Genomic DNA, 26,063 nt, shown 5'->3' with positions numbered 1-26,063 from the left:
CATATAAGGCGTTGCAATAGTCCAACCTCGTGGTGACTGTTGCGTGGATTACTGAAAGGTAGGATGCCAATTTCCTTGCCTGGTGAAGATGAAAAAAGGCCTGCTTACTTATGGCAGTGATCTGAGCCTCCATCGTCAGCAATGAGTCCAACACAACCCCAAGGCTTTTAACAGTGGCAGACGGAACCAGAACTTCCCCATCGGAATAAGGCAGAGACTGGATTAATTCTGGCGGCTGGCCGGGCGAGAGCAGTTTTTGCAGGATTCACTTTTAGTCTGCTCGCTCGCAGCCAACTCATCACTGCTTCTAAACACAGCTTGAAGTTCTCAGGAATCGTGGTTGTCCCTGGTTCGAGATGCAAGAGTAGCTGGGTATCATCTGCATACTAGTAGCACTCTATGCCAAAACTCTGCACCAGTCCAGCAAGTTGTCAGACGTAGATGTTAAATAACAGGGGCGAAAGGATAGCACCCTGGGGAACTCCACAATGAAGGCAGGAGCTCTCAGAGCTTTGGCCTAACCACTTCACCCTCTGCCTCCGGTCCTGGAGAAACAAATTGAACCATTTAAGGGCAAAACCTCATACACCAAACATAGCCAGTCAATGAATCAGCAAGTCATGGTCCACTGTATCGAATGCAGCTGTGAGGTCCAGGAGTACCAGTAGCGCTGATCCGCCTCGGTCTAACTGACGACGTTTGATATTCTCAGTGTTTTTAAGGTACCATCGATCATTGTGCTTTTTTAAAAAAAAACACCAAGAAATTAAGTATCTGTTCTTGCAAATCCTGTACATTTTGGGGGGAAAAGGTTGAGATCTATAGATCTCAAGATCTGGGAAAGATCTTGTTAATATTGTTTTTGGAAGAAATTTACAAGAGGCTTCCCCTGTTACCATCAGGATAATGGGGAGAAGCTGGGTGGTGATGCTTCCCCCCAGGTGATTGGGTCCCTGGTAAGTCATGTGATGTGGGGTGTGGAGCAACAGGTTCTCTACGCCCCCCCACCGGGACCCCAGGGATGCCTGGCAAATCCATGGACCTTTGTGATAAGGTCATATATCTGTCTTCAGTTTTAGCAGCCAAAACTGTATGCAGTATGATCTTCACATAATTCAAAACTTTAGTGAGCACTCATAATATGCTGCTGTGTTGTCCATTAAACTGCACACAGAGGTAGAAGATGCAAAACCAAGTTGATTGGAGACACATTGATGTTAAATGCCTACTTGGTAAATTGTCCTGAGGTCTTTAAAATTTTCCAATTGAATCTCAAAACCCTTCTGGCATTACTGTTCCCCAGTAGAACAGTAAAGTTAATTTGTATTAGGCTTAATGTGATACTTCCATGGCTTTGTCAACGGATCATAAAAATGCACCACAAAGTTTGTCCAGCCAAAGCACTTCCCTTGTGTGTTTTGTTTTATTAATTGTTACTCTCTGTTTCACATCTTTTTCTCCATCTTAATGTGACTGAGGCATGGTTTAATGAAGTTTAAGTAATCCCCGTTCCCTTCCATATTGGAGGAAAACTCTTTAAGCTGCACTATTCTGTTAATGCAAAGTCACCTGAATTGAGATAAGATACTGAATGTTATCAGGGAAAATGGCACAACGGTTTCAACCATTATCCTAGCCTATTAAAATGAAGGCTGCTATAAAATTTCTAATTTCCTAAGAGTGAGCACTATTGCAATCAATGGGAATCCCCATGGAGGAGATATGCACAAAATTGCCTTGTTAGCAGACTTAGAGAAACACATCTATTTAACACAAATTTGTATAATAGGATTTGAAAGGTCTTAATCCAGCCTGTTATTAATATAGAAAATGTATTGTTCACTGATACAAATTATTATTTTTGTTTTGTATTTACTAAAAAGAAAAGTTTGTATTTCATTTGAGGAAAGCTTGTTTGCATGCTGGTCGCTTCTGTGGCGAGAGAATCTGCCGTCTACGAAGACGTTGCCCAGGGGACGCCCGGATGTCTTGCAATCCTGCGAGGAGGCTTCTCTGAAGATCACCTGGGAAGGAATCCCACTGGAGCATTGCAGCGCACCCAAATACCTGGGAGTCACTCTGGACCGTGCTCTTACCTACAAGAAGCACTGCCTGAACATCAAGCAAAAAGTGGGTGCTAGAAACAATATCATACGAAAGCTGACTGGCACAACCTGGGGATCACAACCAGATACAGTGAAGACATCTGCCCTTGCACTGTGCTGCTCTGCTGCTGAGTATGCATGCCCAGTGTGGAACACATCTCACCATACTAAAACAGTGGATGTGGCTCTTAATGAGACATGCCGCATTATCACAGGGTGTCTGCGCCCTACACCACTGGAGAAATTACACTGCTTAGCCGGTATTGCACCACCTGGCATCCGCCGGGAAGTAGCAGCCAATAGTGAAAGGACCAAGGCAGAGACATCTCCAGCTCATCCCCTGTTTGGGTATCAGCCAGGACACCAACGACTTAAATCTAGACATAGTTTTCTAAGATCTACAGAGACACTCGCTGGAACACCTCAGCAAGCGAGAGTCCAAAAGTGGCAGGCTCAAACCCAGCACCTCAACCAATGGATGATACCAAATGAGAGACTCCCTCCTGGGCACACAGAAGACTGGGCGACTTGGAAGGCATTGAACAGACTGCGCTCTGGCACCACGAGATGCAGAGCCAACCTTCAGAAATGGGGCTACAAAGTAGAATCCTCGACATGCGAGTGTGGAGAAGAACAAACCACCGACCACCTGCTGCAATGCAACCTGAGCCCTGCCACATGCACAATGGAGGACCTTCTTGCAGCAGCACCGGAAGCACTCCAAGTGGCCAGATACTGGTCAAAGGACATTTAACCAGCTACCAAACTCACAAGTTGTGTATTTTTCTGTTTGTTTGCTTTGTTCTGTTAGACTGGTTGTTCTGACACGACAAAAAAAATAATTTGAGGAAAGAAAGACATATTGGTCCCATCCCCATTTCAAGTATGACTGGTGTGAACGAGACAAGGGGCCTTCTCTGTAGTCACCCCCCTACCTCTGGAACTCCCTCGCTAAAGAAATAAAGCTGGCCCGCTCCCTCTTCTCCTTCAAAAAACAACTGAAAACTCATTTTTCCTCACTAGCATATGAAGAGGAGGATTAGACAATGAAAGACTACTACCAGACTCTGTGCTCATCCATGTTAGCCCAGTTACCAACACTGGCCATACAACCAACTCACATAACTTTGTGAACTTCAGTTGGTTTCTGTAAATCAATGTGGTTTTGTGTTCAGATTTTATGTCACTATATAATTTTATTTGATTACTTTTTGTTTAATTTATTTATGTTAGGTTCTAATGCTGTTTTCATATGTGGGGTTTTTCTGGTATTGTTATGTCTGTACTTGTTTGTTTGACAGAGGCATTTAATGTTTGCCTTTTCGTATGTCGCAATCCATCCTGAATCACCCTGGGAAGATAGGGTGGTATATAAATAAAGTATGATTATCATCATCATCATCATTATTGTTTTTCAGGCTGCACTACAAATGGTAAACTGAATCAATTGTTAATGCAGAGGTCCCTTTAGATCAGTGGTTCTCAACCTGTGGGTCCCCAGATGTTTTGGCCTTCAACTCCCAGAAATCATAGCAGCTGGTAAACTGGCTGGGATTTCTGGGAGTTGTAGGCCAAAACACCTGGGGAACCACAGGTTGAGAACCACTGCTTTAGATGATTGGGGTAATAAATGCCCTGATATTACCAACATGTTTTAGAGCAGGGGTCAGGAACCTTCGGCCCTCCAGGTGTGGTGGACTTCAACTCCCACAATTCCTTGAGGCTCGGCATTCGCCCCAAAGGCTTACCTTGGCCTCAAGGAATTGTGGGAGTTGAAGTCCACCACACCTGGAGGGCCGAAGGTTCCCCATGCCTGTTTTAGAGCAAGATTGCTCAATGTTTGTATATCTAAGAGATATAAACAAAAACAATGAGATGCCCTTACCATCTTTGTTTTGTATAATTTATTTTCACTCCCTATCTTTGTTTTCTCCTTAGACCCTAGCAAGGCAGTTCCATTAAGTCAGCCTTACTTAGATGGACTCTCCAGTCAGAAACCAGCTGTTCCTGTATTTATTTATTTCTCCATGCAAGTGCCTTCTTTTTGTTTCTCTGCATCCTGGTTCCTGTGAGCAGTTTTTGTGACATCAATGTCCCTTTGCACTTTATTTCCTTACTTCTCAAGTCTTTGGTCCACTCATCTTTCCCTCTTGTTACCTTTCCTATTTCATGCCAACAGCACACAAACCCAGCTTGCTTTTGGCCTTTCACAAAGTGGCCTATCAGCCAAGGTTACTTTTTGACCCCCACCCACTGTTCAGTTCTGCATTATCTCTTTCTTGCTTCTCTTTCTCATTGCTTACTGCAGTTCAACCTGCTTACTTCAGCCATTAAGATTCTTGGCCTCCTTGACCTCCTACATCAACTTCATCTTCAACCTTTCAGTGTGTCAGTACTTTCATAGCTCCTCATCAATGTATAAGGTAGTAAATATGGATCCCCTACTACATCAAGAAATTAGAAATATATATAGGAAAATTGCTAATTCAAACCAGACCAAAAAAAAAATCTCAATTTCTACTTTAACATGCAGAAAGGTAAAATGATTTGAACAAAAATCACATGACAGCAGTTGTGGGAAACTGTGTCAAGGGAGCTTTGAAAAAGAATGATCCCTCTTCAGAATCTTTTCCATTGATGCATTTCCTTTGAAACTGCTCTTGACTTTCCATCAGTAATACTCTGGTTGGCTTTTTCTTCATTCATGACCATCTGTCCCTTATGACTTCGTCTTCAATACTGATCATCTAATTATTTTTTCACTAAAGCTAAAATCTCTTTTTCATGCTCTTTGACCACTAGAGATCTTACAAACATCTGCTCATTCAGATAGGATGCCACTAGACTTGACTACACAACTGTGGTGCAAATACAAAACTCCAGATTTTGTACTCAAATGAATCTCAAGTATGAAGGAAATATACAGACATAGTGTCTTGTTTATGGATGATGACCCCACAAATAAATAAAAAAATAAACAAGAAGTAAATAGAGTCTGTGTTTACTTGAAAACTATTTCTGTACACATGGATGCATTTAGCAGTGTCCCCTTATCACACACTTGTTTAGTTTCTCTTGTGCTCCAGTGCAATACAGGAAACAATTTTCAGTCTTTTTATTGGTAGGATTCTATTGCGGATGTAGAATTTGCCACCTAAAGATTTTTCATTTTGCGTGCAAATTGGAAACCTTGATGGTTTCAACTAGAGTATAAATACAGCTAGAAATGAATTGGCACTTGAAGAGTATTGATGAACACAATAGTGAGAAAAGCTTTTTGCATATTTGTGTGGAAATCAAAGAAAACTATCCTGAATTACAAAGGAAAGTGTCTGGAACTGGGCTGTAAGAGATGCACTTAATAACTATGGCACAGCTGCAGAGCAAGACATATTTTCTGTTGACTTTTAATTAACTGCAGAAAAAAATACTGTTCACAAACCAACTAAAGTGCAGCTTCATTTAACTGAATGAGGGTGACATCCAAACATTAAGCAAAACAGCGACACAGAGAAAGAGGCATATAGTGTCTGATACATTGATAGGTAACTTACTGCACAATTTTAATGTGAAGACAAATGATAGCTTAACACAAAGAATACTGGTGATCAAATTTTTCAGAAATGTTAAGCTGGAATTTTAGATGATAAGACAGATATCTGTGTACTATTAATAAACATGATAATAAAAAAATTGGATAACCATTGTGTGGACAGTGGTGATTTTTCTCTTGTGGTTGATTAAAAGCCTGTAGGTCAGTCAAGCACTTCGCTTTCATAGATAATTTTTCAGAATCTTTGTACACAGAAGACTTACAAATATTATCCAGAAGGTATAAAAATGGCATCCTATTCATTTGCTAATATTAATCTTTTTGATTGCTAAACAGTAGCTCAGTTAATCAATTATGCCAAAATATGGTTTGCACAGCTTTGTGATTGTGAATGACTTGATCATCCAACTGTACAGTGAAATCATTCCTTAGAATTATTTCTCTGTTTTCTGTTGACTCTTCCATTCCAGTTTCTAGCAATATTGACTTCCAGGGGTGACTGGACAATTCAGACATCACAGCACAAACTATTTATCAGGAACACAGACTTGCAAAATGACTTAAATTCATAGCTTCACATTCCAGTTTGGAAGCCAATCAGAAATCATGGTTTGTTTCATCTGACAGCACACCAAATTATGGTGAAAGTTCTCAAATCTCTGTACTCCTTGTTCCTTCTATGGACATATGCATGCAACCTTACCAAAGGCAATCAGATATTCAAAAGCAGCTCCAGTTTACTCCTTTCTCTTGCCAGAATGACACACAACTCCGATAGTGAAATGCCCTTGAACTGCATAGTAAAAGGGAAGCATGTTCTGATTTATCATCCAGATGGATAAGGAAAGAAAATAGAACATATCCAGAAAATGGCCGAAAGGCATGTTTTTCAGGTATTGAAAAACACCTGACAAGAAGATTGTGGGACTGATAGAAATTAAGGCATTCTGTGCTAAATTCACACATGCCTGTTTTGCATAGAAAACAGATTTCAGAAAATTCTGTTTTCTATGCAGAAAATGGGTTGTTATGTGTTTTATGGGCTATATGGCCATGTTCCAGAAGCATTCTCTCCTGACATTTCGCTTGCATCTATGGCAGGCATCCTTAGAGGTTGCGAGGTCCTCGCAACCTCTGAGGATGCCTGCCTTAGATGCAAGTGAAACGTCAGGAGAGAAGGCTTCTGGAACATGGCCATACAGCCAGGGATTCTGGCTATGAAAGCCTTTGACAATACGCAGAAAATGCTGTAATTGGGGACTTATTTTGCATTTACATAAGGTTGATTTTGCACAGAAAATGCTGTGTGACTATTGTTGCTTATGCAGAAAAAACATTTCTGTACAAAATAACTGCATGAAAAGTTTGCACAGAATAACAGGTTTTGAAAGTTTGGTTTTTGAATACTGGGAGCAGGAAGAAAATTGGTCAAATTACTTGTTGCTTTCTTTGAGAAGAAAATCAGGGAATAATTACATCAACAGAAAACCAAGGGCTTGAGGTGAGATGAAACCTTCCTGGAATCCCAATCCAGCACTTCCTAGAGGATCAGACCCCTTTGCATAACACCATGGGTTGCTGACTTTTGTATTTTTCTCTCCATTCCAAAAGGTTGAAATCACTATTATAAGGTCTAGTTACTGTCAGCAAGTACTTTGCTGTAAATTACATGGAGATGTTTGGTTTTGTCTTTTTGCCTATGTCTCTGCTCACCACCACTGAAAGGCAGACCTGAAAATTTGGACCTTGCCTATTGGGAAGAACATTGTAGGAAGGGGAAGACAAGTCAGGTTTCTTCCACTGGCCTAAAAAGACATGGAAAAGCTATCCTGATAAAAATAGAACAGTAATCTCCAATTGCCTAGTTACCCTTAGAACGAAGGAAACTACAGTGGCCATTCCATTGATGCAGGCAACTGCAGGCTATTGAACTGGCCAGTGCATGAGGGTTTGGTTGTAGTTTTTTTTTTTAAAAAAGCAGGCTCTTCTAAGCCACCCTGAAAATTACATGATTGACAGATGGAATCTTCGAAATGCGTCGGCAACAATAAGTAAAATGTCTGAATTGAGTCACCCTAATTTCAATGGAAACATCACAAAAAGAAGAAAGAAAACATCACCATCAAAATGGGTATTATTCAGACAAGGCTTGTGATTATATTTTCCTGATAGAATAACCAAACAGGCATTTCAGTAAGGTTGGCTTTAAATCAGGCCCTAGCTGTGTGTCTTACAAACTGCAGTATGGAATTTTGTACATGTGCACTTGAGTGTATGTAAAGCTGTTGTTCGGACTGGCAGAGCTGATTGAATATACACAGAAGAGTGAATACAAACAGAGCCTGTAACCAGAATGAAGCATAGTCACTGTGACACAAAAAGGCATTGCCATTGTGATGGTGGCACAAAGGAAAACCCAGTGAAGCAAATATACAATTCTGTTTTACATTTTAAGCCCAAACACTTTGCCAGAGGGAGGGCAAAATCAGGTTTGGAATACATGAGTTTGCTTGCTTCATTCAAACCTTAACTCATGTTGGATCTTTAAAGACTGAATATAATTGTTCTTATTCCTGCATTTTTTCATGTAGTAAAATGTGTATACATATACATAAAAGGAATACTAAAATCAACTTAGAAAGATATTTTGATTTATCTAGGGAAAAAAAAGATAATTTATTATAGCACAACAGTTTTATAGGTTGTGTATCCCATATCTGGAATTCCAAAATACTCCAAAATTCAAAATTGCCCACAGAGAAAAAAAATGCTACGATAGCACTCATGTATAATATGAAGAATGTATAATAACGTTCTTGCCCAGCATCTCTCTATAGCAATTGTTCTCCAAGAGACAACCCAACCACAATCATCTGTCTCTTCAATGCAAGATAGAAAAATTTTACATTCCAGCTGGATTGTATTGACTACCAAAATGCCTACCTTTCAGTGTTATACACTCTGAACTTCCTCGAGGAATCTACCTTTCGAAAATCAATTTTGTCTTGTGTGACTAAAAAAATATACTCACTTTGTACATAAGCCATAAGGCCAGAAAATTAAACAATTTTCTGGCCTTATGGCTTATGTACAAAGTGAGTATATTTTTTAGCCAGGCAAACTGTTTTTCTTTTAAAATCTCATGATGTTAGATGGTCACATTTTCTCTTAATTTTGCAATACAAGCAAAAATACAAATTCATTGTAAGGTATCTGCTGTTCTAGACAAGATATCAGGCTACATCCAATACTATATCTGGTCCATAAATATGTAAACAAATCCTGGAATTTTAACAAAGGACCCCCACTCATCAAATGCAGTTTGGTGATCTGTTTCACTATGTATACTGCAATATAAACCAGTTCAGGAGTTATTGCGGCCTCATTTTAGAACCACAGAATCATAGAATCCTTGAGTTGGAAGAGACCTCATGGGCCATCCAGTTCAACCCCCTGTCAGGACGCAGGAAAATCGCACTCAAAGTACCCCTGACAGATGGCATCCAGCCTCTGTTTAAAAGCCTCCAAAGAAGGAACCTACATCACACACCAGGACAGACTTCCCTGCAATATTTTTGTTGCAATAGTTGCTGTGTTTTTTTTCCTTTTTACAGAAACACAAAAAGAAAAGTGCTCCTGACAGGCCACAAAATCAGAAAAAAATGCATATATTTCTCCTGGCCTCTCCCCAGGGAAAATGAGACAGATGCAATATAGTTTCTGTACCAACCCACAATTGTTACCTTTGTGAAAATACATCTCTGTAGGGGCTTCCATGTTGAAGAGCAATTCCATAACCTCGGTCTGCAATAGCATTTCCAACAGTGTAGAAGGAACAATCGGGGTCATTCAGAGCAACATATTCCAAAACTGCTGCATCCCACACAAAGGCATAATTTCCATATTTGACCTAGAATACAAAAGGAAAAGAAATGCCCAGGTTTCACTTTGAATGTTCCATAAATTCAATAAAAGAAAAGAAAGAAGCTACTAGAACAAAATAATTCATTTGAATGTTATAGGTGAGTAGATTTCAGCATCACTGTTAGTGCATAATATAAATATGAAAATGTACTCTTCAGCAAGCTATCTAAAACCCCAAATATTACAATGTTTTATTATAATTCTCTTTTCTCTCATGATGGAACACAACATGATATACATAGGCTTCTTGGGAGTCCTTTATCCAGTTACTCGAAGATGGGAACCATATGAAATAATAAGGATTAGCATCTTGTTGGTGATATGCACACAATTAAGTTGCCTTGCTAATGCAGTTGTGACTTTTTTGGGTGTTACCCAATAGTATTCAATTCACTGTTGCATAAGCAGAGTTCTGCACTGGTACCTATATTGCACACAGTTGCTCATGTATTTGAATAGGTGCAACAGGGTGGTGTATAACCTTTTGATAGAGTCTTACATGTGCCATTTGATTCAACGGATTGAGGAGAAAGCAATTGTGCATCCCTGATTCACAATGGGACAATAAGCAGACACATTGGCAGATACACAATTTGTTGCATATTGTTGGCCTTCAGCAAAATGGTAGTTCACCCTCTATGTCGATTTACACCACACAAGTGATACCTGACATATGAGTTTAATTAGTTTTGTGACCAAGCTAGTAACTCAATTTGTTCGTATGTCAAAGGAAATTTCCCCATTGAAATGCACTGAAATTCAATTAAACCATTCCAGCTCCCCCTCAAACAAACACAATTTCCCCATTTAAGAGCTCAGTCACAGAATGAATTATGCAAAATAAACAATTTTAATCCCCCTTCCCTCCCTGTCACTGGCCTCACTGGTGATGCAACCTGTTGGAGGCTGAGCTGGAGGTCTCCTTGCAGTACCTGGAGGAGGGAGCCCCATACAGCTTGGGGTGGTTCTTCTTTATTTGCCACCTGGCCAAAGGCCACAAGCAGGCCCTGCTGGAATTAGCTGTGTGCCTGGCACCTGGTAGAGGAGGAGGTTTCATACCTCACTGAAGGCCACAAGCAGGCCCTGCACTGGGCCCAGGGTGAGCTGCGTGCCCTGCGTTTGACATGAGAGGAGTCCCCACCAAAGCCTGCAAGCTGCCCCTGCTTAAGATGATGGGTACTCTGATGCTAGTGCAACCTCTCATGTTAGCACTACCTCTTGTGAGGCTTGGGGTGGCTCTCTTGTGAGAGGTGTGGTTACTAGGATACAAAAATACTTGCAAATTTTATCATTCTCAATGTGAAAAGCTGTCAATAACTGCAAGATCTCTCCCCCATTTCAAGGCTTTTTTCTTTTGACAAAATAAATGCATGACCACCTTGAGTTTTGTGTGTGTGTGTGTGTGTGTGTGTGTGTGTAGTTTCCCAGGGTTAACATCCTGCTGTTGTTATTGTTGCTCTGTGCTTTCAAATAATATTCATTTCACTGCAATCCTAAAACAATGTAGAAAAAAAACAACAGCAAAACTTTTGTACCCTTATTTAGAGGGAAAAAAGCTTTCCATGCTCACATCTGAGAATGAAATAAGCAAAGATTTACATTCACAGCAGCTGCTTTCAGCAGGCTGGGGAAACATGTTTCATATTGACAACAGGACACAAGACATAGTTGTTATGTGTCTTCAGTACAATTCCTCCATATGGCAACTGTATCTAGAGTTTTATTACCAAGATTTATTCAGATGAGGTTTGCCATTTCTCTGAGACTCAGAGATTGTGATTTGACCTTGACCAACCAATGTAATCCTAGTCTTTATTAATAAAAGTGTTGTGCTCAGATCAAGGGAAGCAACAGTTCTACTCTATTCTGCTTTACTTAAGCCTAAATTGGATTGCTGTGTCAGTTCTAGCACACCACAGGCCAAGAAGGATACTGACTGGATCTACACTGCCACACAACGCAGTTTCCAAATCCAGATTAATGGCATTGAAATGGATTGTTTCAGTCTACAGTGCTATATAATCCATTTCAATGAACTTAATATGCATTATGAAACTGCATTGTATGGCAATGTAGATCCAGTCTTTGATAGGATGGAATGTATCTGGAGGAAGATGGCCAAGACAAGATGATCAAAGAACTGGAAATTATGCCTTATGAAGAATGTTTATCTTGAAGAAGGTAAGACCAGAGGTGATATTATAGCTTTCTTTAAATACAGTATAATTCACATATCTCTAGGGGCTATGTTCCTGGGCTCACATGGAAAATGAAACTACAGACAAAAGCAAATTAATGACTTCTGGTGGAAGCATACTACAGAATTACAACAAAAGGCCTAGAAAATGCCTAGAGAAGAACACCTCCCTAGCATGGCTCCATGGTCAACTTCTGGCAGAAACATACAGTAGAATTGTATTGGAGGACCTATAAAATGTCCAAAGAGAACATATTGTGGGTACTGGTCCCACAGATACAGAGGTTTTACTGTATCTGAAAGGGATATCATATAGAAAACAGAGTGAGCTTATTTTATCCTGGTCCAGAGAGTAGAATGGGAACAGATTCAAATTTCACATAATTATTGGGAATAATCTACAGACTGTAGGATTTGTTCAAGAGTAGAATAGACTGCCTTGGAAGGTAGTAATCTCTCTTTTCTTGGAGATCTTCAAACAGAGGATGGATGGGCATCTTTCAGGAAAGCTTTAGTTATGTACTTCTACATTACTAGGAGCTTGCCCAGATGGTCCTTACAGACCTTTCAATTTCTAATATTGTATGATTTCAACATATAGATTCTCATGGTTGAGCAGCAGTGTGAACTTTGGTCTCCTGGAATCTTAGGACCTCTTCACACAGTCTAAAATTTGGCAGCAGTGGAGACAGTGGAGACAGGGCTTTTTTTTCCCCTTCAGCCACGGAGACTGATGGCTCCCATCACACTTCCAGGGTGGCTCCATGGCTGAACTACAGCAAACACCCTGCTGCCACTGCAAAATCGACATGAGGCTTCTCATCGTTACTTTAGGAAAGTTGGGTCAAGCCGACTCAAGAAGGCTTCCCCCGTGTGATGAGGCAGGGGGAATCTAGAATGGAGCAGGGTGACAGGTCCCCATGCCTCCTGTGTGGAGATTGACGGGATCTGCGATGATACACAATGATTCCAGCAGTACATATGGTCCAAACATCAAACTAGTATACCTGCTGGCATAAAACAGATTGAGCAAGATATTGCAGAGCAAGAGAAAGGAAGTGGCAAAACTTCAATTTTCATCAGAAGTTCTGTGTTCCGCATAATGTGTAGTTCTGCATAAGTTCAAAATGGAGATCTCACTGCTGCAGGAAAAGGAGAAAATGAGCTAACAGTAATCACTGGGACATCATCTTTTGTATCTGAACCTTCTATTTCCTAGCTATGTATGTCAGTCGAATTCTCTACCTGGTCTTTACCGGGAAAGGCATGTCATTTCCTCTCTCTAGCCCTACATAGGACTTTCCCTCTAATGCACCAACCAATTACATTGTCTTCAAAGGAAAACTAAGGCAAACTCATTAAATGCACAAAGTCAACAACAAATACATATGTAACAGCTGAGTATGATATAAACAATGCATAACAGGCTGTCTGGGGCCAGTGAAACCAAAAGGGAATTTTAAAATACCCAAATAGAATATTAAATTACATTTTGTCATTATATCACTTAGATTACTGCTTGATGTTGTAGATGAGATTTGCAAAATCTGTTTACATGCAGGAGTTACTGAGGCATACTAGGACAGCTCCATATTTTTGAGATGTAGTATATGGGAGGCATTTTAATTTGGCATCCATTTCCCCCACCCTACACTTGAAAAGCATGTCCCATCTTTCCTGGAGTAAACATCTGGAGGGAAACAATATTTTCTTTATTCTTCTTTAGAGGTGAATAAGTATTTTGAGAAAGATTAAGGAGTGGATCCATGGAGGGCACTATGTGTGGCATTTGCTAGCCTCGGGCTCTGAGCCTCAGACTCTGGATCAGTTTATCAACAGGCTGAACTCTGATGCTACCAATTTATATGTTTCAGAAGAAAGTCCCCTCAGGCAATTTTCTAACCAGGATTTAAAGCCCTCTTTTCTCATCTGTTTCCTCCATAAGTATAGCTTTGTTCAGGTTTTTTTTTTTTACCATATTGGTTCAGAATCAGAACATGAGGCATGGCTGTGAGGTGGTTCAAGTGTCGGTTTACATTGTTGAAAGTGAGGAAAGGTTTGACAATGTTTTTACAGATTGAGCATTATCCAGAAACTCAAAGTATTCCAAAATCTAAAACTTGTGCTGTGAGGCACCTGCTTCTGCATTCTTCTGCCTCTCCTCCTCCATCTGTCCTGGGAAGAAAGGGTTTGGCTTACATCCACAAATATAGTGCCCTACTGAGGTAATAGTGGAGGCAACAGTGCTAGTACTTTGCTTCCTTGCATGCTTTCCAGTTGGGACTCCTCCTTTGATGCTGTTGCTTCATTCTCCTTGTATATTGTGGTTTTTATCAATATATATATTTAATATGTTATAAGCTACTTAAATCCCTAAACTGGGGGGGGGGGGGGGGATAGAAAAATAAATAAATAGAGTGGTACGAGTATTCTCATACTTTCCAATACTGTTATGAGAACTGTTGATAAATGGTTTGAGAATGGTTTACAAGAACTCAATTTAGTCTTAGCTATTTCATTTATATCCTGTCTTTCTCCTAAATGTGACCCAAAAGTATCTTGACAACACAAAGACACTATCATTAAAAAGCAAAGCAGTGGACTGCCATAGCATTATGAAGTTGTAGAGATAACAAATGGTTATTCCTGCCTAATTACTGGTGCTATTATTTACTGACCCTTGCCTAGGGATAGTTAGGATATCAGGCAAACTCAGAAACAAATGTATTTTCCTTTGGCAAACATTTATTAGAAATAGTATAGACATGCCTCACACTGACAGCCTAGAGATGGGGGGAAAAGATCAATAACTGTTTTCTATCTTACTGTTTCCCAATGGCCATTATTTATTTACTTACTATATTTTTTATCTCACCTTTCAGACAATTATTGTCTCCCGAAGCAGCTCCCATCAATAAAAAGAAAGACAGGATCTGTCATCATCCATACAAACTAAAAGGGCAAGACACACAAGGGAAGAACAGAAAAGGTAGGCAGGAAAGGCCAGTTCTTTAAAGCCAGAATGATGGGGTATGCTGCAAGGAGGCATGCATATCCAGTTGAGACCTGGCTTCCTGGCAAGTATATGGAAATAACTTGCTATACTTACAACAGTCATCAGTAATGAACTGTTTTCTGAGGGTTAGGAAGTCAGAATCATTTAGTTTGCAAAAGTAAACAAAATAAATAAATGCATCTGTAATCATGCTGGGTATTTTTATGGCAAAGTAATATTTATTTATTTAATTTAATTACAGAATTTATATTCCGTCCTTCCCACTCTAAAGGGGACTCAGAGCAGATCACAATGCACACATACAAGGTAAACATTCAATGCCATTTTTAGACATACAAAAGAGAGAAAGATAGAGGTATTTCAGCATTTTCCAACTTTGGCAGTTGGAGATTATGCTCAATTCTGGCCACAGGGGAATGCTGTCGCTTCATCCACTATGACGCCAAGCTCTTTTGATCATAGTATTTCCTCCTTGTTCTTTGATCACCGGCATTTTTATGGTGTCATAAAATACCTCCCCACTTTAAGCCATCCTTAATTTCTCTATTCAAAGCTCAGCTGTTTTCGAACTGCTTAGGTGAACAGTAAGCTAGGCTTAACAGTAGGGTTCTCAATCCGACTTGGGGTTCGAACTTTCCATCTGCCAGTCGGCAGTGATGTATTGTTGCTGTAGATTAACTAGCTGTGCTACAGCCTGCTGCATATTTTCATGCACTACCCATTTTTGCTGAGAAGGCTAAGGAAGAATTGTTTTCTGCGTTACATAGGACCTCATCATACAAATAATTTTTAGTGTCTTGGGACAGTACTGTTCCAGTTGAATGATGGAGTCCCATGCCATGAAACAATATAGCCTCATTTCTGGTGAGCTCCATTGCTCACCATGTTCCATTAGGAACAATGGGGCTACTGCGGGGGGAAGCTGCATGGTGATGCTTCCCCACATGTGATGGGAAAGAATCGTTGCCGGCAGGGTGCAGAGTGCTGGGATTGCTCTGCTGCCCAGCCAATTCTTCACAGTGGATGGTGAATCAGTACAAGGGACCTCATCCATGTGATGAGGTCCATTGTTGCCTTTTTTCTCTTTTTTAAAACTTTAAAACAAAGGCCCTATACCACCTGAACTCAGCATCATGTTGTTTTCCACCCACCCACCATTTTATAAGCAGGTAGAAAGCTGGTTATTGAAAATTCCTGGGAAAGACTGGTGCAAAGCATCAATTAGTTGCTTCAAGGCATGTTGCTGGCAGCCAGTCATGCCTCTTGCTTGATGTCAGGGAAAGAATGGGATTCTGACCTTCTTCCTGAACCATAACTCTTGTTTAAAAGTCCCACATTGGGAGAGGGGGCAACAACCACCTCATAAATACTGAATGTAAATGGGAATCTTTCTCCTAAGTCCTCCCCCCAAATGCACTACTGTAGCAGGAAAATTCATACTCACCTCAAATTCACTGCTGCCTGTCCCCATATTATTGGCTAATTTCTAGTAAGCATCAGGCATGTAGCGGGGGGGGGGGGGAAGGGGGGGGCTTGGGGGGCTTCAGCCCCCCCCAAATTCTCATGGTGGTCCGCAAGAAGGCATTACTGGTACATTATTTAAACTGTTATGTTTATTCATATCATGATCTGATCACCATGCTCAATATATCCCATATGCATGGGGGTATTGGTGTAATGATACAAAAGGTTTGCTAGGGTAGACCCTCTTTCACTCAGACTCAGCCCCCCCCCAAACCAAACTCAACCCCCTCCCCCCGAAACAAATTCCTGGCTACGGGCCTGGTAAGCATCATGCTCTTTTAATGAGTTAAGCTGACTTCTCCTGCTTTGATTGAGTTGGGGGATACTCTGGAGTTTGCTGGAAACTCTGGAGTATCCTGCAGGTTTGGGGCAGTCTGGGCAGTGAGATCAGGTGTGATTCAGACTGTTTTGCTGTCTAGATGGTACAACAGTATCATCATCCTTTTCCTGAACTCATTAGTGCAAGGAGAGGGGAGGAATCATCCGCATTACTGCTGCTCCCAGATGGCTACAGAGCTCCATCAAGACACCTGGCCATTATGGACATCTGATAGCCAGGAAAAAAGGAGAGAGATCACTTCCATACATCTCCAGGCTACCCTTATATACAGGCCCCTTCTATACTGTCATATAATCCTGATTATCAAAACAGATGACCCACATTATATGCTTTGAACTGGATTATATTAAACTACACTTCCAGTACAAAGCAGATAATATTGTTTCTAAGCTCCATGCCTGGTGTTCTAGCAGCTGATGTCTCTTGTTTATTTGGTTGCTTGATGTAATTAGAACACCTCTGCCTTTGCTTTTGAAGAGTCGGGATAAATAAAAGTTATTGGAAAGAAAGAGTGGAACAAGCTTCTTTAAACAGTTGATGCCTTTTCTGACAACTTTGCCAAGCTGGTCTTGTAGTTTCTACAATGTTTTTCCCTGTAGAGCAGAAGACCAGCTTTCCAGTGAGCTGGTAGCACAGCTCAAAATACATTGACCTTCTAGCTCTGAATTAGGACATGTGGTGAGATAAGGCATGCTATAAAACAGTTTTACTTTGTTTTTATCCTGCTTAACAAGATGGCTAACAAGTCATGATATAATGCAATGGAATTTAAAAACAAGGCATATATATAACATACCTGCATGCGCGCACACACATGCACACACACCATTATGCCATTGCCTACAAATGACAGAATCATGCCCCTTCAATAATAGAAACTATTGAACTGGATTTCACATGTTCCCAAGACCAGGACACATGTTTCTACACTCTGAGGCAAGCATAAAAGTCTCATTTGAATAGACCACTTATGACAGCAGAAAGTATGGAAACAATTTTGTTTCAAGGCTAAAAGAAAATTATGACTCCCTAAAAAAAGCAAACAAAAAGTCTGGAGTGTAACCATAGAGCGATTTTGTATTATTTCCTTTTAATTTTATTTGCTATGAAACTTCTTTCCTGGCAAGATCAGATTGCCCCCCTACCTCCTGTCCTTCAAAAGGATGGTAAAAACTTGGTTGTGGGACCAAGCTTTTGGGACAGGGCAATAAAACAGTGATAGGAAACTTACCAGGCCAATTAGATTTGATGCAGATGATCAAGATAGTTTTAAACAATGTATTTAATATTGAGACAAATGTTTTTACTAATTATTTCTTGTTCTGGCATTGAATGTTTGCCGTATATATGCTGTTTTCCGTCCTTAGTCGCCTTTGGGGTGAGAAGGGTGAATATAAATGTTTTAAATAAATACATAATAATAAATGTTGCAAGAAATGACACAATCATTAAGAGTGGTGTGAAAGATGAGCATGGGTTCAACTATTTTGCAGTACATGCATGATATGTGTTGATATAATGTCGGACTGAATGTCTTACTGTTGGCTTCATTGTTTTCATGGCATAGGGATAATGGCTTAACTGCTTTCATAGTACAGAGGGGATAGGATGTCACAGACAACACTGATAAGTGCAAAGGACAAATTGCAAAACCAGTAATTTATCTACAAGGTTTCTTAGGGCCCTTCCATCACAGAAGATCAAGGCACAAAATCCCACATTATCTGAGTGTGGACCCAGATAACTCAGTTCAAGGCAGATATTGTGGGATTTTCTGCCTTGATATTCTGGGATATAGGGCTGTGTGGAAGGGCCCTCAGACATGTTGCTCAGACATGAAGATCTGTTGATATTCCACTTTAGAACATTCATACAGCTCTTGCTACATCATTTCTAGATCCGGTTCTTAGTAAAAAAAATAGACTGAAGAAGATGGATTTTAGGTTAGCGTCCTGCCTTACTATTGTATGACCCATCAATTGCATATAAAAAGAAAACCTGCTTGAGATAGGACTCGGTATTTCTAATATCATGCTCTCCTCATGGTAGATTTGTATTCCCGAATTCTACATTTCCACATCATTATACTGCTATTTCATGTGGAGATAATGGCATTTCAGGGTGACAGTGAATTGGTTATGCGGGGCACACACTGCCTCCACCGCACATGGGAGCAGCAAAGCGAGATCAGCATGAAGGAAGTGTATTGTCATTCTGCAGGAATCACGGCTTTCCAGTCAATCAGAGGAGAAAGTATTAGCACTACAAACTATACCCTCCATCTCTCCATCACACTTTTGCTAGCATTAATGCATCAGCTGCTGCCACCAGGGAGAAGATTCAGAAGGGTGAGGAAAGCCAGGCATTTGATGAGAAAATTCCCCCACTCAATATTACAAACTGAACTACATAGTGCCTGAGTTCATAAGGGCTATCTGCACTTTCACAAAAAAACAAAACAAAAACAAAAACTAGAAGTAAGTGAAAAGAGGAGACTGATTATCTGCCCCCAAACATGACTCCTTGTTGTTGGCTGGTTCTTGTTTCAGGCAATTAGGTCTGAATTACCATAATAATGGGATCTATTTTGCATTACATATTAGTGGAAATCTCCAAGCCCAACGTTAGTGATACACAAATCAAGTTTACATGAATGGATATCAAGGCATGCTGCAGAAATCCTCTCATACATTAAGAAAAATAAATGCTGTGCAGAAAGCCAAGCTGCCTTCCATACACAGGGAAAACGCTTTGGGAGATTGCAGTATTTGTTGATACAGTGTGTGTGTGTGTGTGTGTGTAAAAAATATCAACTATGTTTCTGTTGACCCAAACTATTTTTGACCCTTCTGAACATCAGCTGCAACAATTTAGTTCCATCATAAAGAGGTTTCTTTTTAATTCCAGAACATATTGGAACAATATGCAAGATATTAAATATTCCACCTGGAGACTTATTTTCTAGAATCCCTGGGAAGAATACACAATCCTGAAGATCTGTTTTTAAATTATAATAATTGTATTTGTTTTATTTGAATTTCATTATTTTTAGGTGCCTTGAGTACTAATTTTTAAGGCATAATATACAAATAATAAATAAATAGGTTCAGCCAGGGTCAATCTGATCTCAAGAGAGCTGTAAATAGATCAGAACAAACCAAGCTCAAGGACAACTCAATGTATCCTCTGACCACATTGTTAGGTAATGCAGTGTGTCTTCTTGATTCCAACATCTAAAGTCTCTCAGCTTAAACTCTGAGTCTCAAGGGTAGTTCCTCTCTGCTCCCAAGATGCTAAAATTTCTCAACTCAAGCTCCTTTTCATCTTAAAGCCCCCTCATGATGCTCAGCAATAACTGACTCCCTAGGTGTCCTAGAGATTTTGACCTACACTGTATGATTAAAGTCAGTTCAACGATAACACAGTAGGGCATAATGACTACTATTCCCCTCCCAACTTTTTCAATATAGAGCAAGTAGAAAAATGGACATCCTTCTATACATATGGATGTTTGGAGCGAAAATCCTACCACTGATTCAAATGCTGGATGAGGTTGGGGCCATGTGAATTCTTGGTATGCTAGTTAGTTAGATGGTTGGCTTACATACCCATTAAATTCAAGTCCCACTCCAGATGCCAGTACCTCAGCTCAATGTGTGATACATCACCACATCTGCCTCAGCCTGAGAGGGCAGTTAAAAATGCCACTACTTCTGTTGATCACTGTTGATGGTGGCAGCTGGGCATCTTTCACCAATGGATTAAAACTAGGCCACCTGAGGTGCAAACCTATATCTACATAATGAGAATAATGCTAGTAAGCAGAGTGCTTGCACACTCCTAAAACTCCAATGTGGGTCTCATTGCCTAACTAAGCACAGAGACGCAAGCACAGCCAGCACCACATTTCCAGTTTTATCAGATCAGGTGTTCTTTTCATTATTATAATGCAGTGGTTCGCAACCTTTTTTTTGACCAGGGACCACTTTGACCAGGGACCAGTCTCTAACATTAGTACCAAAAGGGTTACAAATCAGTTTTTCGTCAATTTTAGAATTTGTTTGGTTATTTGGGGTGCTGATTCAGAAAACTGAATTGGATAGACCAAATCTGCTGTAGTTTCTGATACAGAACATATGCAATCCAGTAATCGCCATCTGCTCACCCATATTTATAAAACCCATATTTAATAATCTAGAGCTGTGGACCTTATTTTAGGTCTTGTGGCCCACCAGTGGGCTGTACCAACAGGTTGGGAACCACTATTATAATGTCAGGTATAAAAATCAATCCAATTGATTTTGTACTAAATAACTTTTAGAAATGTTTTCAAGTTACCACAAGGTATTCAGCTATCTACCATTCTAGAGTGATTGTTGGGTAATTCCAATGAATTTTACTCACTTTAACTAGAGAGAATGCCCACTAGCAAGAAGAGATAAGTACTGTTCAGAGGGTTTTTTTTTTTTTTTGCTCTGATATAGTACTGGGCTGTCAATATAACAGGAATTCACCATTCTTATTCAAGACAATAACCTCAAATTATAATGTCAGGTCATCCTCATAGCATAATGGGAGCAACATATACTATAATATGTGATGTTCTATTCATGAAATAAATGTAGCATATATTGTCCACAAGCCCCCCACTTTTGGAAAAGTTCAAGTGGAATTTTTCCAGCATGTCACCACAAAATGCAGATCTCAGTGATCATTTGCAGAAGTGTGAACCTAATGTCAGTTCCATAAAAGAACAGCAAAAACAAGTGAGAGGACACCCAAACAATTTTTCATCTAATAAGCAATGTGATTATTCTGTCTAAGGAGGACTCTGTAGTCCCCATGTATTAGCAAATTGACCACAGCATCAAGAGACAAAAGTACATATCACAGACAGAATTTTCATAACACCTCACATCACCTCAGGCACAAGAAATTGATTTTCTTTACATAACCATACTTGTTCTTGGCTCACCAAGTGTTCAGTAAACGAGTGATGTACTCAAAAAATCTTAGTATCAACTACTTCACAAACTACTTGAATAAATTATGATGTGGGTTGGGAATTTCTACCTGCCCAATACACAATGAACCTCAACACAATTACAGTAATCGCTTGACACAGCGCCTCCTGAAAAAAACTGCTAAAATAAATATCATGACCAAATCTGAATGCTGATCTCAGAAAGCGTTCTCAGTGGCTTATATCTTAATTTCAAATGAGGTGGCAGAATGATTATTTTGGGACACACTGTTACTATTTTATTCAGTCACAGCCCTGACTGTGAGGCTGTTTGATATGTTCAAATCCTTGGCAGTGTGCCAGTTAAAACCATTCTTCCTAATCACACACACAATTGAATTAATATACCAATGGTGGCTATATGAAAGCACAAGCTGAGGCTCTTCACAGTTCAAATTCCTTGTGAAGCAAGGCATCCCCTCCTTTTCCTATTCATTGCTTTGTATTCTGCAACATACAGTAGTTTACTGATGCTAAGAACCATGTTGTTTTGGGGATGCTGTTAGATTAGATAGGCAGATCACAGAGAGACATTCTGCAGGCAAAAATATAGAGTGACATACTCTTTACTTTGGCTCACAGCTTCAGGCCCGGCAAGCACATGAGTGAAAGCAGGAAAAACACTCAGATTCCCCATCTGTAGCCAGGTTTCCCCACTGCTACAAACTGCCTCTGATCAGGTTTTTATGTGTCAGTTTTACTTACCTCTTTGTAGATGTCAACAGCTGTTATTGTGAGATGCCTGTATGCTGTTTCCACTCACTTCTTTCTAAGCATATAAGTAATAATTCAGGAACAGATTCTAAACAAGCAGCTATGTTAGTTGACTGTGGGATCCCTAAAGTGCCTTGCTCCCTAACATCCCTAAAGCAGTATCAAGAGCAACAAATAGCTCAGTGATACATGCTCTCCAGCCAAATGCAAACATCTGCACCTGCTGAATGAAGAGGATGCTGAATGTGTTGAATGCTGGTCCAGTTTGTAAAACACCAGTAGCAATGAATCATGGAGAATCAAATGCACCTGCCTACTGGAAGGGCTACTGTTGAAGTTATGATGGAAATCTTACTTCTCAAATAGTGTTGCATTGCAGCTCTTTAAACAGAGGTTGTATGGTTATCTTTCAGGAGTGCTTTAGCTGTTTATTCTCATGCATTACACAATGTTGGAATAAATGAGATTTGATGTCCCTTCTAACTATGATTCCAAATGCTTGGCTCTGAAATATCCAGAGAGTAGTGCCAGGTTAATGCATAAGCTCAGTCTTCAGCATGAATTGCCAAAATATGGTTTGCTGGGTTCCTTGGCTGCCCAAACCCAAAAATATTATCTGGAAACATAAAAGTAAAGGTAAACGTTTCCCTTAGATGAGATTACTTGTGTCCGACTCGGGGGAATGGTGCTTATCTCAATTTCTAAGCCAAAAAGCCAGTGTTCTCCATAGATGCCTCCAAGATCATTTGGTCGGCATGACTTCATGGAACTCTGTTACCTTCCCACCAGAGCGATATCTATTGATCTACTCACATTTGCATGTTTTTGAACTGCTAGGTTGGCAGAAGCTGGGCCTAACAGCAGGTGCTCCCCCGGAGTCAAACCACCAACCTTTCGGTCAACAAGTTCAGCAGGTCAGCGGTTTAACCCACTGCCCCACTGGGGGCTCATTTGGAAACATAGGGGAGTTTTTTAAATAAAAAAACAGAGAATTAAGTACAATTGGCTATGGTTTCCCAGTTCCAAACATTTATTAAACTGGAAATGCTTCTGTTTTTTTCTCTCCTGGTTTTAAAAAGACCTCCCCTATGCCTGAAAGAGCCTCGGAAGTAAACAGTAGCAAAATCTGAGTAAGGTCATTGGTAATAGGATGAGTAAAAGGTCTCTTATTCATAGAGTCACTATAAGTCAAAGGGTTCAGCAACAGTTAACAATAAATAATAATATTATTCCTTTGTATGGTGCTACAAGCCTTTTCAATTAGGCATAATCTATGAAACACAATCAAAAGTTTCAATAACTATGAAATGACACTGCCTTCAGGTAAACATTTATTACAGGATATGGTTGAAACAACTCTGTAGAACCAGGTACATCTCAGATAGACTGAAGAATTAACGCAACCCTGTCTTCCAGTTTCAGTAAGCTTTCCCACAGATCCAGGTGGGAAAGATAATACCATCAAAAAGAAATTATTATTCATTACAGTGAAGACTGGATAAACTGTGATAGATTTCAGGGACATTCACTGTCACATGGTCCACACAGATATACATCAAATGTAGACTGTATAATGTTGTTTTGGAGTTTCTAGTTCTAACTTTACTTGAAAATGGAGACGGGGAATATCTGAAAGTGCACTAATATGGATTGTAGGAACTATGCTTTTCCTATCAAACAAACCCCTTAGGGTGGATGTTGGATCAAAATGCATTGCATTATGCCACCCGGTACATGATGCCAGCACTATACCAATTTCTGTGTACTTTATCTATCAAACTTGGTGAAATTTATATCCAAGCAGATGTTTATTACACCATGTGACACATTTTATATCCATTATGTGATCTATGGTCTTTATTTTTGCAGGCTGAGCAATGTTTCTTTTCTATAAGCATTTTTATTTGTTCTTATATATGTTTTGCCATATTTTATGTCCCAATAGGTCTCCATTTTTGCTTTACAGCTCACTCAAGATGAAAGGCCATGCATAAAAATTCTTATGGTTCAATTCTCTTTTTGTCCACAAGAGAGTGAAATGTCATCCACCCAATTGGTACACGGTTCCAAATGGCTAAGATGAGAAAATATTTGATATGTTGCTTGGTTTGTGCCTTCAGTCCTCATAACTTGCGGATGATGCGGATTATGATTTTGATTTTCTGCTGAGGCGCACATTTATGTTAATTGATTGCTTGATTTGATATGTCTTGTATAATGTGTTTTAACTGTTTTTTGATATTGTTGTGTTAACCTTTACTATGTAAACCGCCTTGAGTTGCCTTTTTTGGCTGATAAAGGCGGTATAGAAGTAAAGCAAATAAATAAATAAATAAATAAATAACTTCTGTTGATTTGGGAAACAGAACATATAGAAGTAACTGTAGTTTATTGACAATATAGCCATGATACTGCCTTATTATTCCTAGAACAGGGAAATGTTCACCTTTCAATTCTTTTGAAGTATCATATATACTCATATGTAAATCGGCCTCATGTATTAATTGGGGGGAGGTTTGGGGGCCAAAATTAGGAATTTTAATGTGATCCATGGATAAATTTTGGGTCATTTCATGGAGAAACAAAAGGGACAGTGCTACCATAGGGGGGCATCTTCCTGTGGCCACTGATGCCATTTTTCTATCCAGGCATTCAAAAGGTCAGAATCAGCATTGTGGTGGAGAAAGTAGAGGAGGGTCAGTGCTTCCTTTGGATTTTCCTAGGATGGACTAGGCTCTTGCCTTTTGCCATTCTACTCTGAGAAGGGGATAGTTCCTTTTTTGAGAAGAGCTAAGGTACAGTACTTATACTGATTCATAGGTAAGTGCTCAAATATTTTAGTGTTCAAATTTTTGGCAAAAAAATCCAGATTTATACACGAGATTTATACAGCACTACTCTCACAATCTGTTACATTTGACCACACTAGTGTCTTCTGAAATTCCCAACCTTTGGAGACCAAAGGCTCCACAGTTTGATCCAAGAAACTCACATTCAAGCTGTTTCCCAATAGCGTTTTGTGTACTTGGTCCATTTTATAGACCATACCTTTTTGGGCAGATTGCTTTTGATGCTTTTGCAATATTCAAGCATGAAATCTGCAGTGTACTCCATATAGGATCACCTCTGAATGCTGATCTGATGTTCCAACTGATATAGAAGGTCATTGGGACTTGTAAATAATGCCTCATTGAATTGAAAAGGATTGAGATTATTTCTGTTTCAATTAACAGAAGATATGCAATATCCACACATCAGATAATTTTCTTGGGATGTGTCTCACGTTTAGTACATGCATCTTTCTACACAACTCAATTTTATTACTATAAATTAGCTATTTTAGTAGGTGATCACACTCTCTAAGTTGTTCCTTGTATGGCCTAGACTTGTTGGACATTGTGAAGAACACTATGTGAAGCTTTAGCACTCTGCGTTACATGCTAGCTTGTACAGTCTTTCCCAGCCATTTTGCCATTGATGAAGCAATAAAACTTGATTAAGCTGAAACACCTTCTTCAATATTTTTTCCATAAGACAATACTTCAGATTGTCCTCCAACTTCCATTGCAGCCCTTATCCAGAAAAACTATAGTTCCTCCCTAAAGTCACATATGTACCTACATTCCAAAAGAGACAATACTATGACTCCAGTGCTGGTCCCAATAAA

The 26,063-nt window shown here is 39.7% G+C and overlaps 1 protein-coding gene across 3 annotated transcripts in view; it reads right to left on the bottom strand.

Moving 5' to 3' along the window:
* Window positions 1–26,063, bottom strand: part of GRID2 (glutamate ionotropic receptor delta type subunit 2) — a 1,028,529-nt gene that overhangs the window by 107,251 nt on the left and 895,215 nt on the right. For all 3 annotated transcript variants that reach the window (XR_009631647.2, XM_060779233.2, XM_060779232.2), the window contains exon 14: window positions 9,402–9,568. Coding sequence is in view for 2 of the 3 variants with exons in the window: in XM_060779233.2 (XP_060635216.1) it covers window positions 9,402–9,568 (167 nt within the window). In the remaining variant the exon portion in view is untranslated. The remainder of the gene's footprint in view (window positions 1–9,401; window positions 9,569–26,063) is intronic.

The sequence above is a fragment of the Anolis sagrei genome, chromosome 5, assembly GCF_037176765.1.
Source record: "Anolis sagrei isolate rAnoSag1 chromosome 5, rAnoSag1.mat, whole genome shotgun sequence".
Classification (NCBI taxonomy): Eukaryota; Metazoa; Chordata; class Lepidosauria; order Squamata; family Dactyloidae; genus Anolis; species Anolis sagrei.
This window is presented reverse-complemented; position numbering and strand designations above follow the sequence as displayed.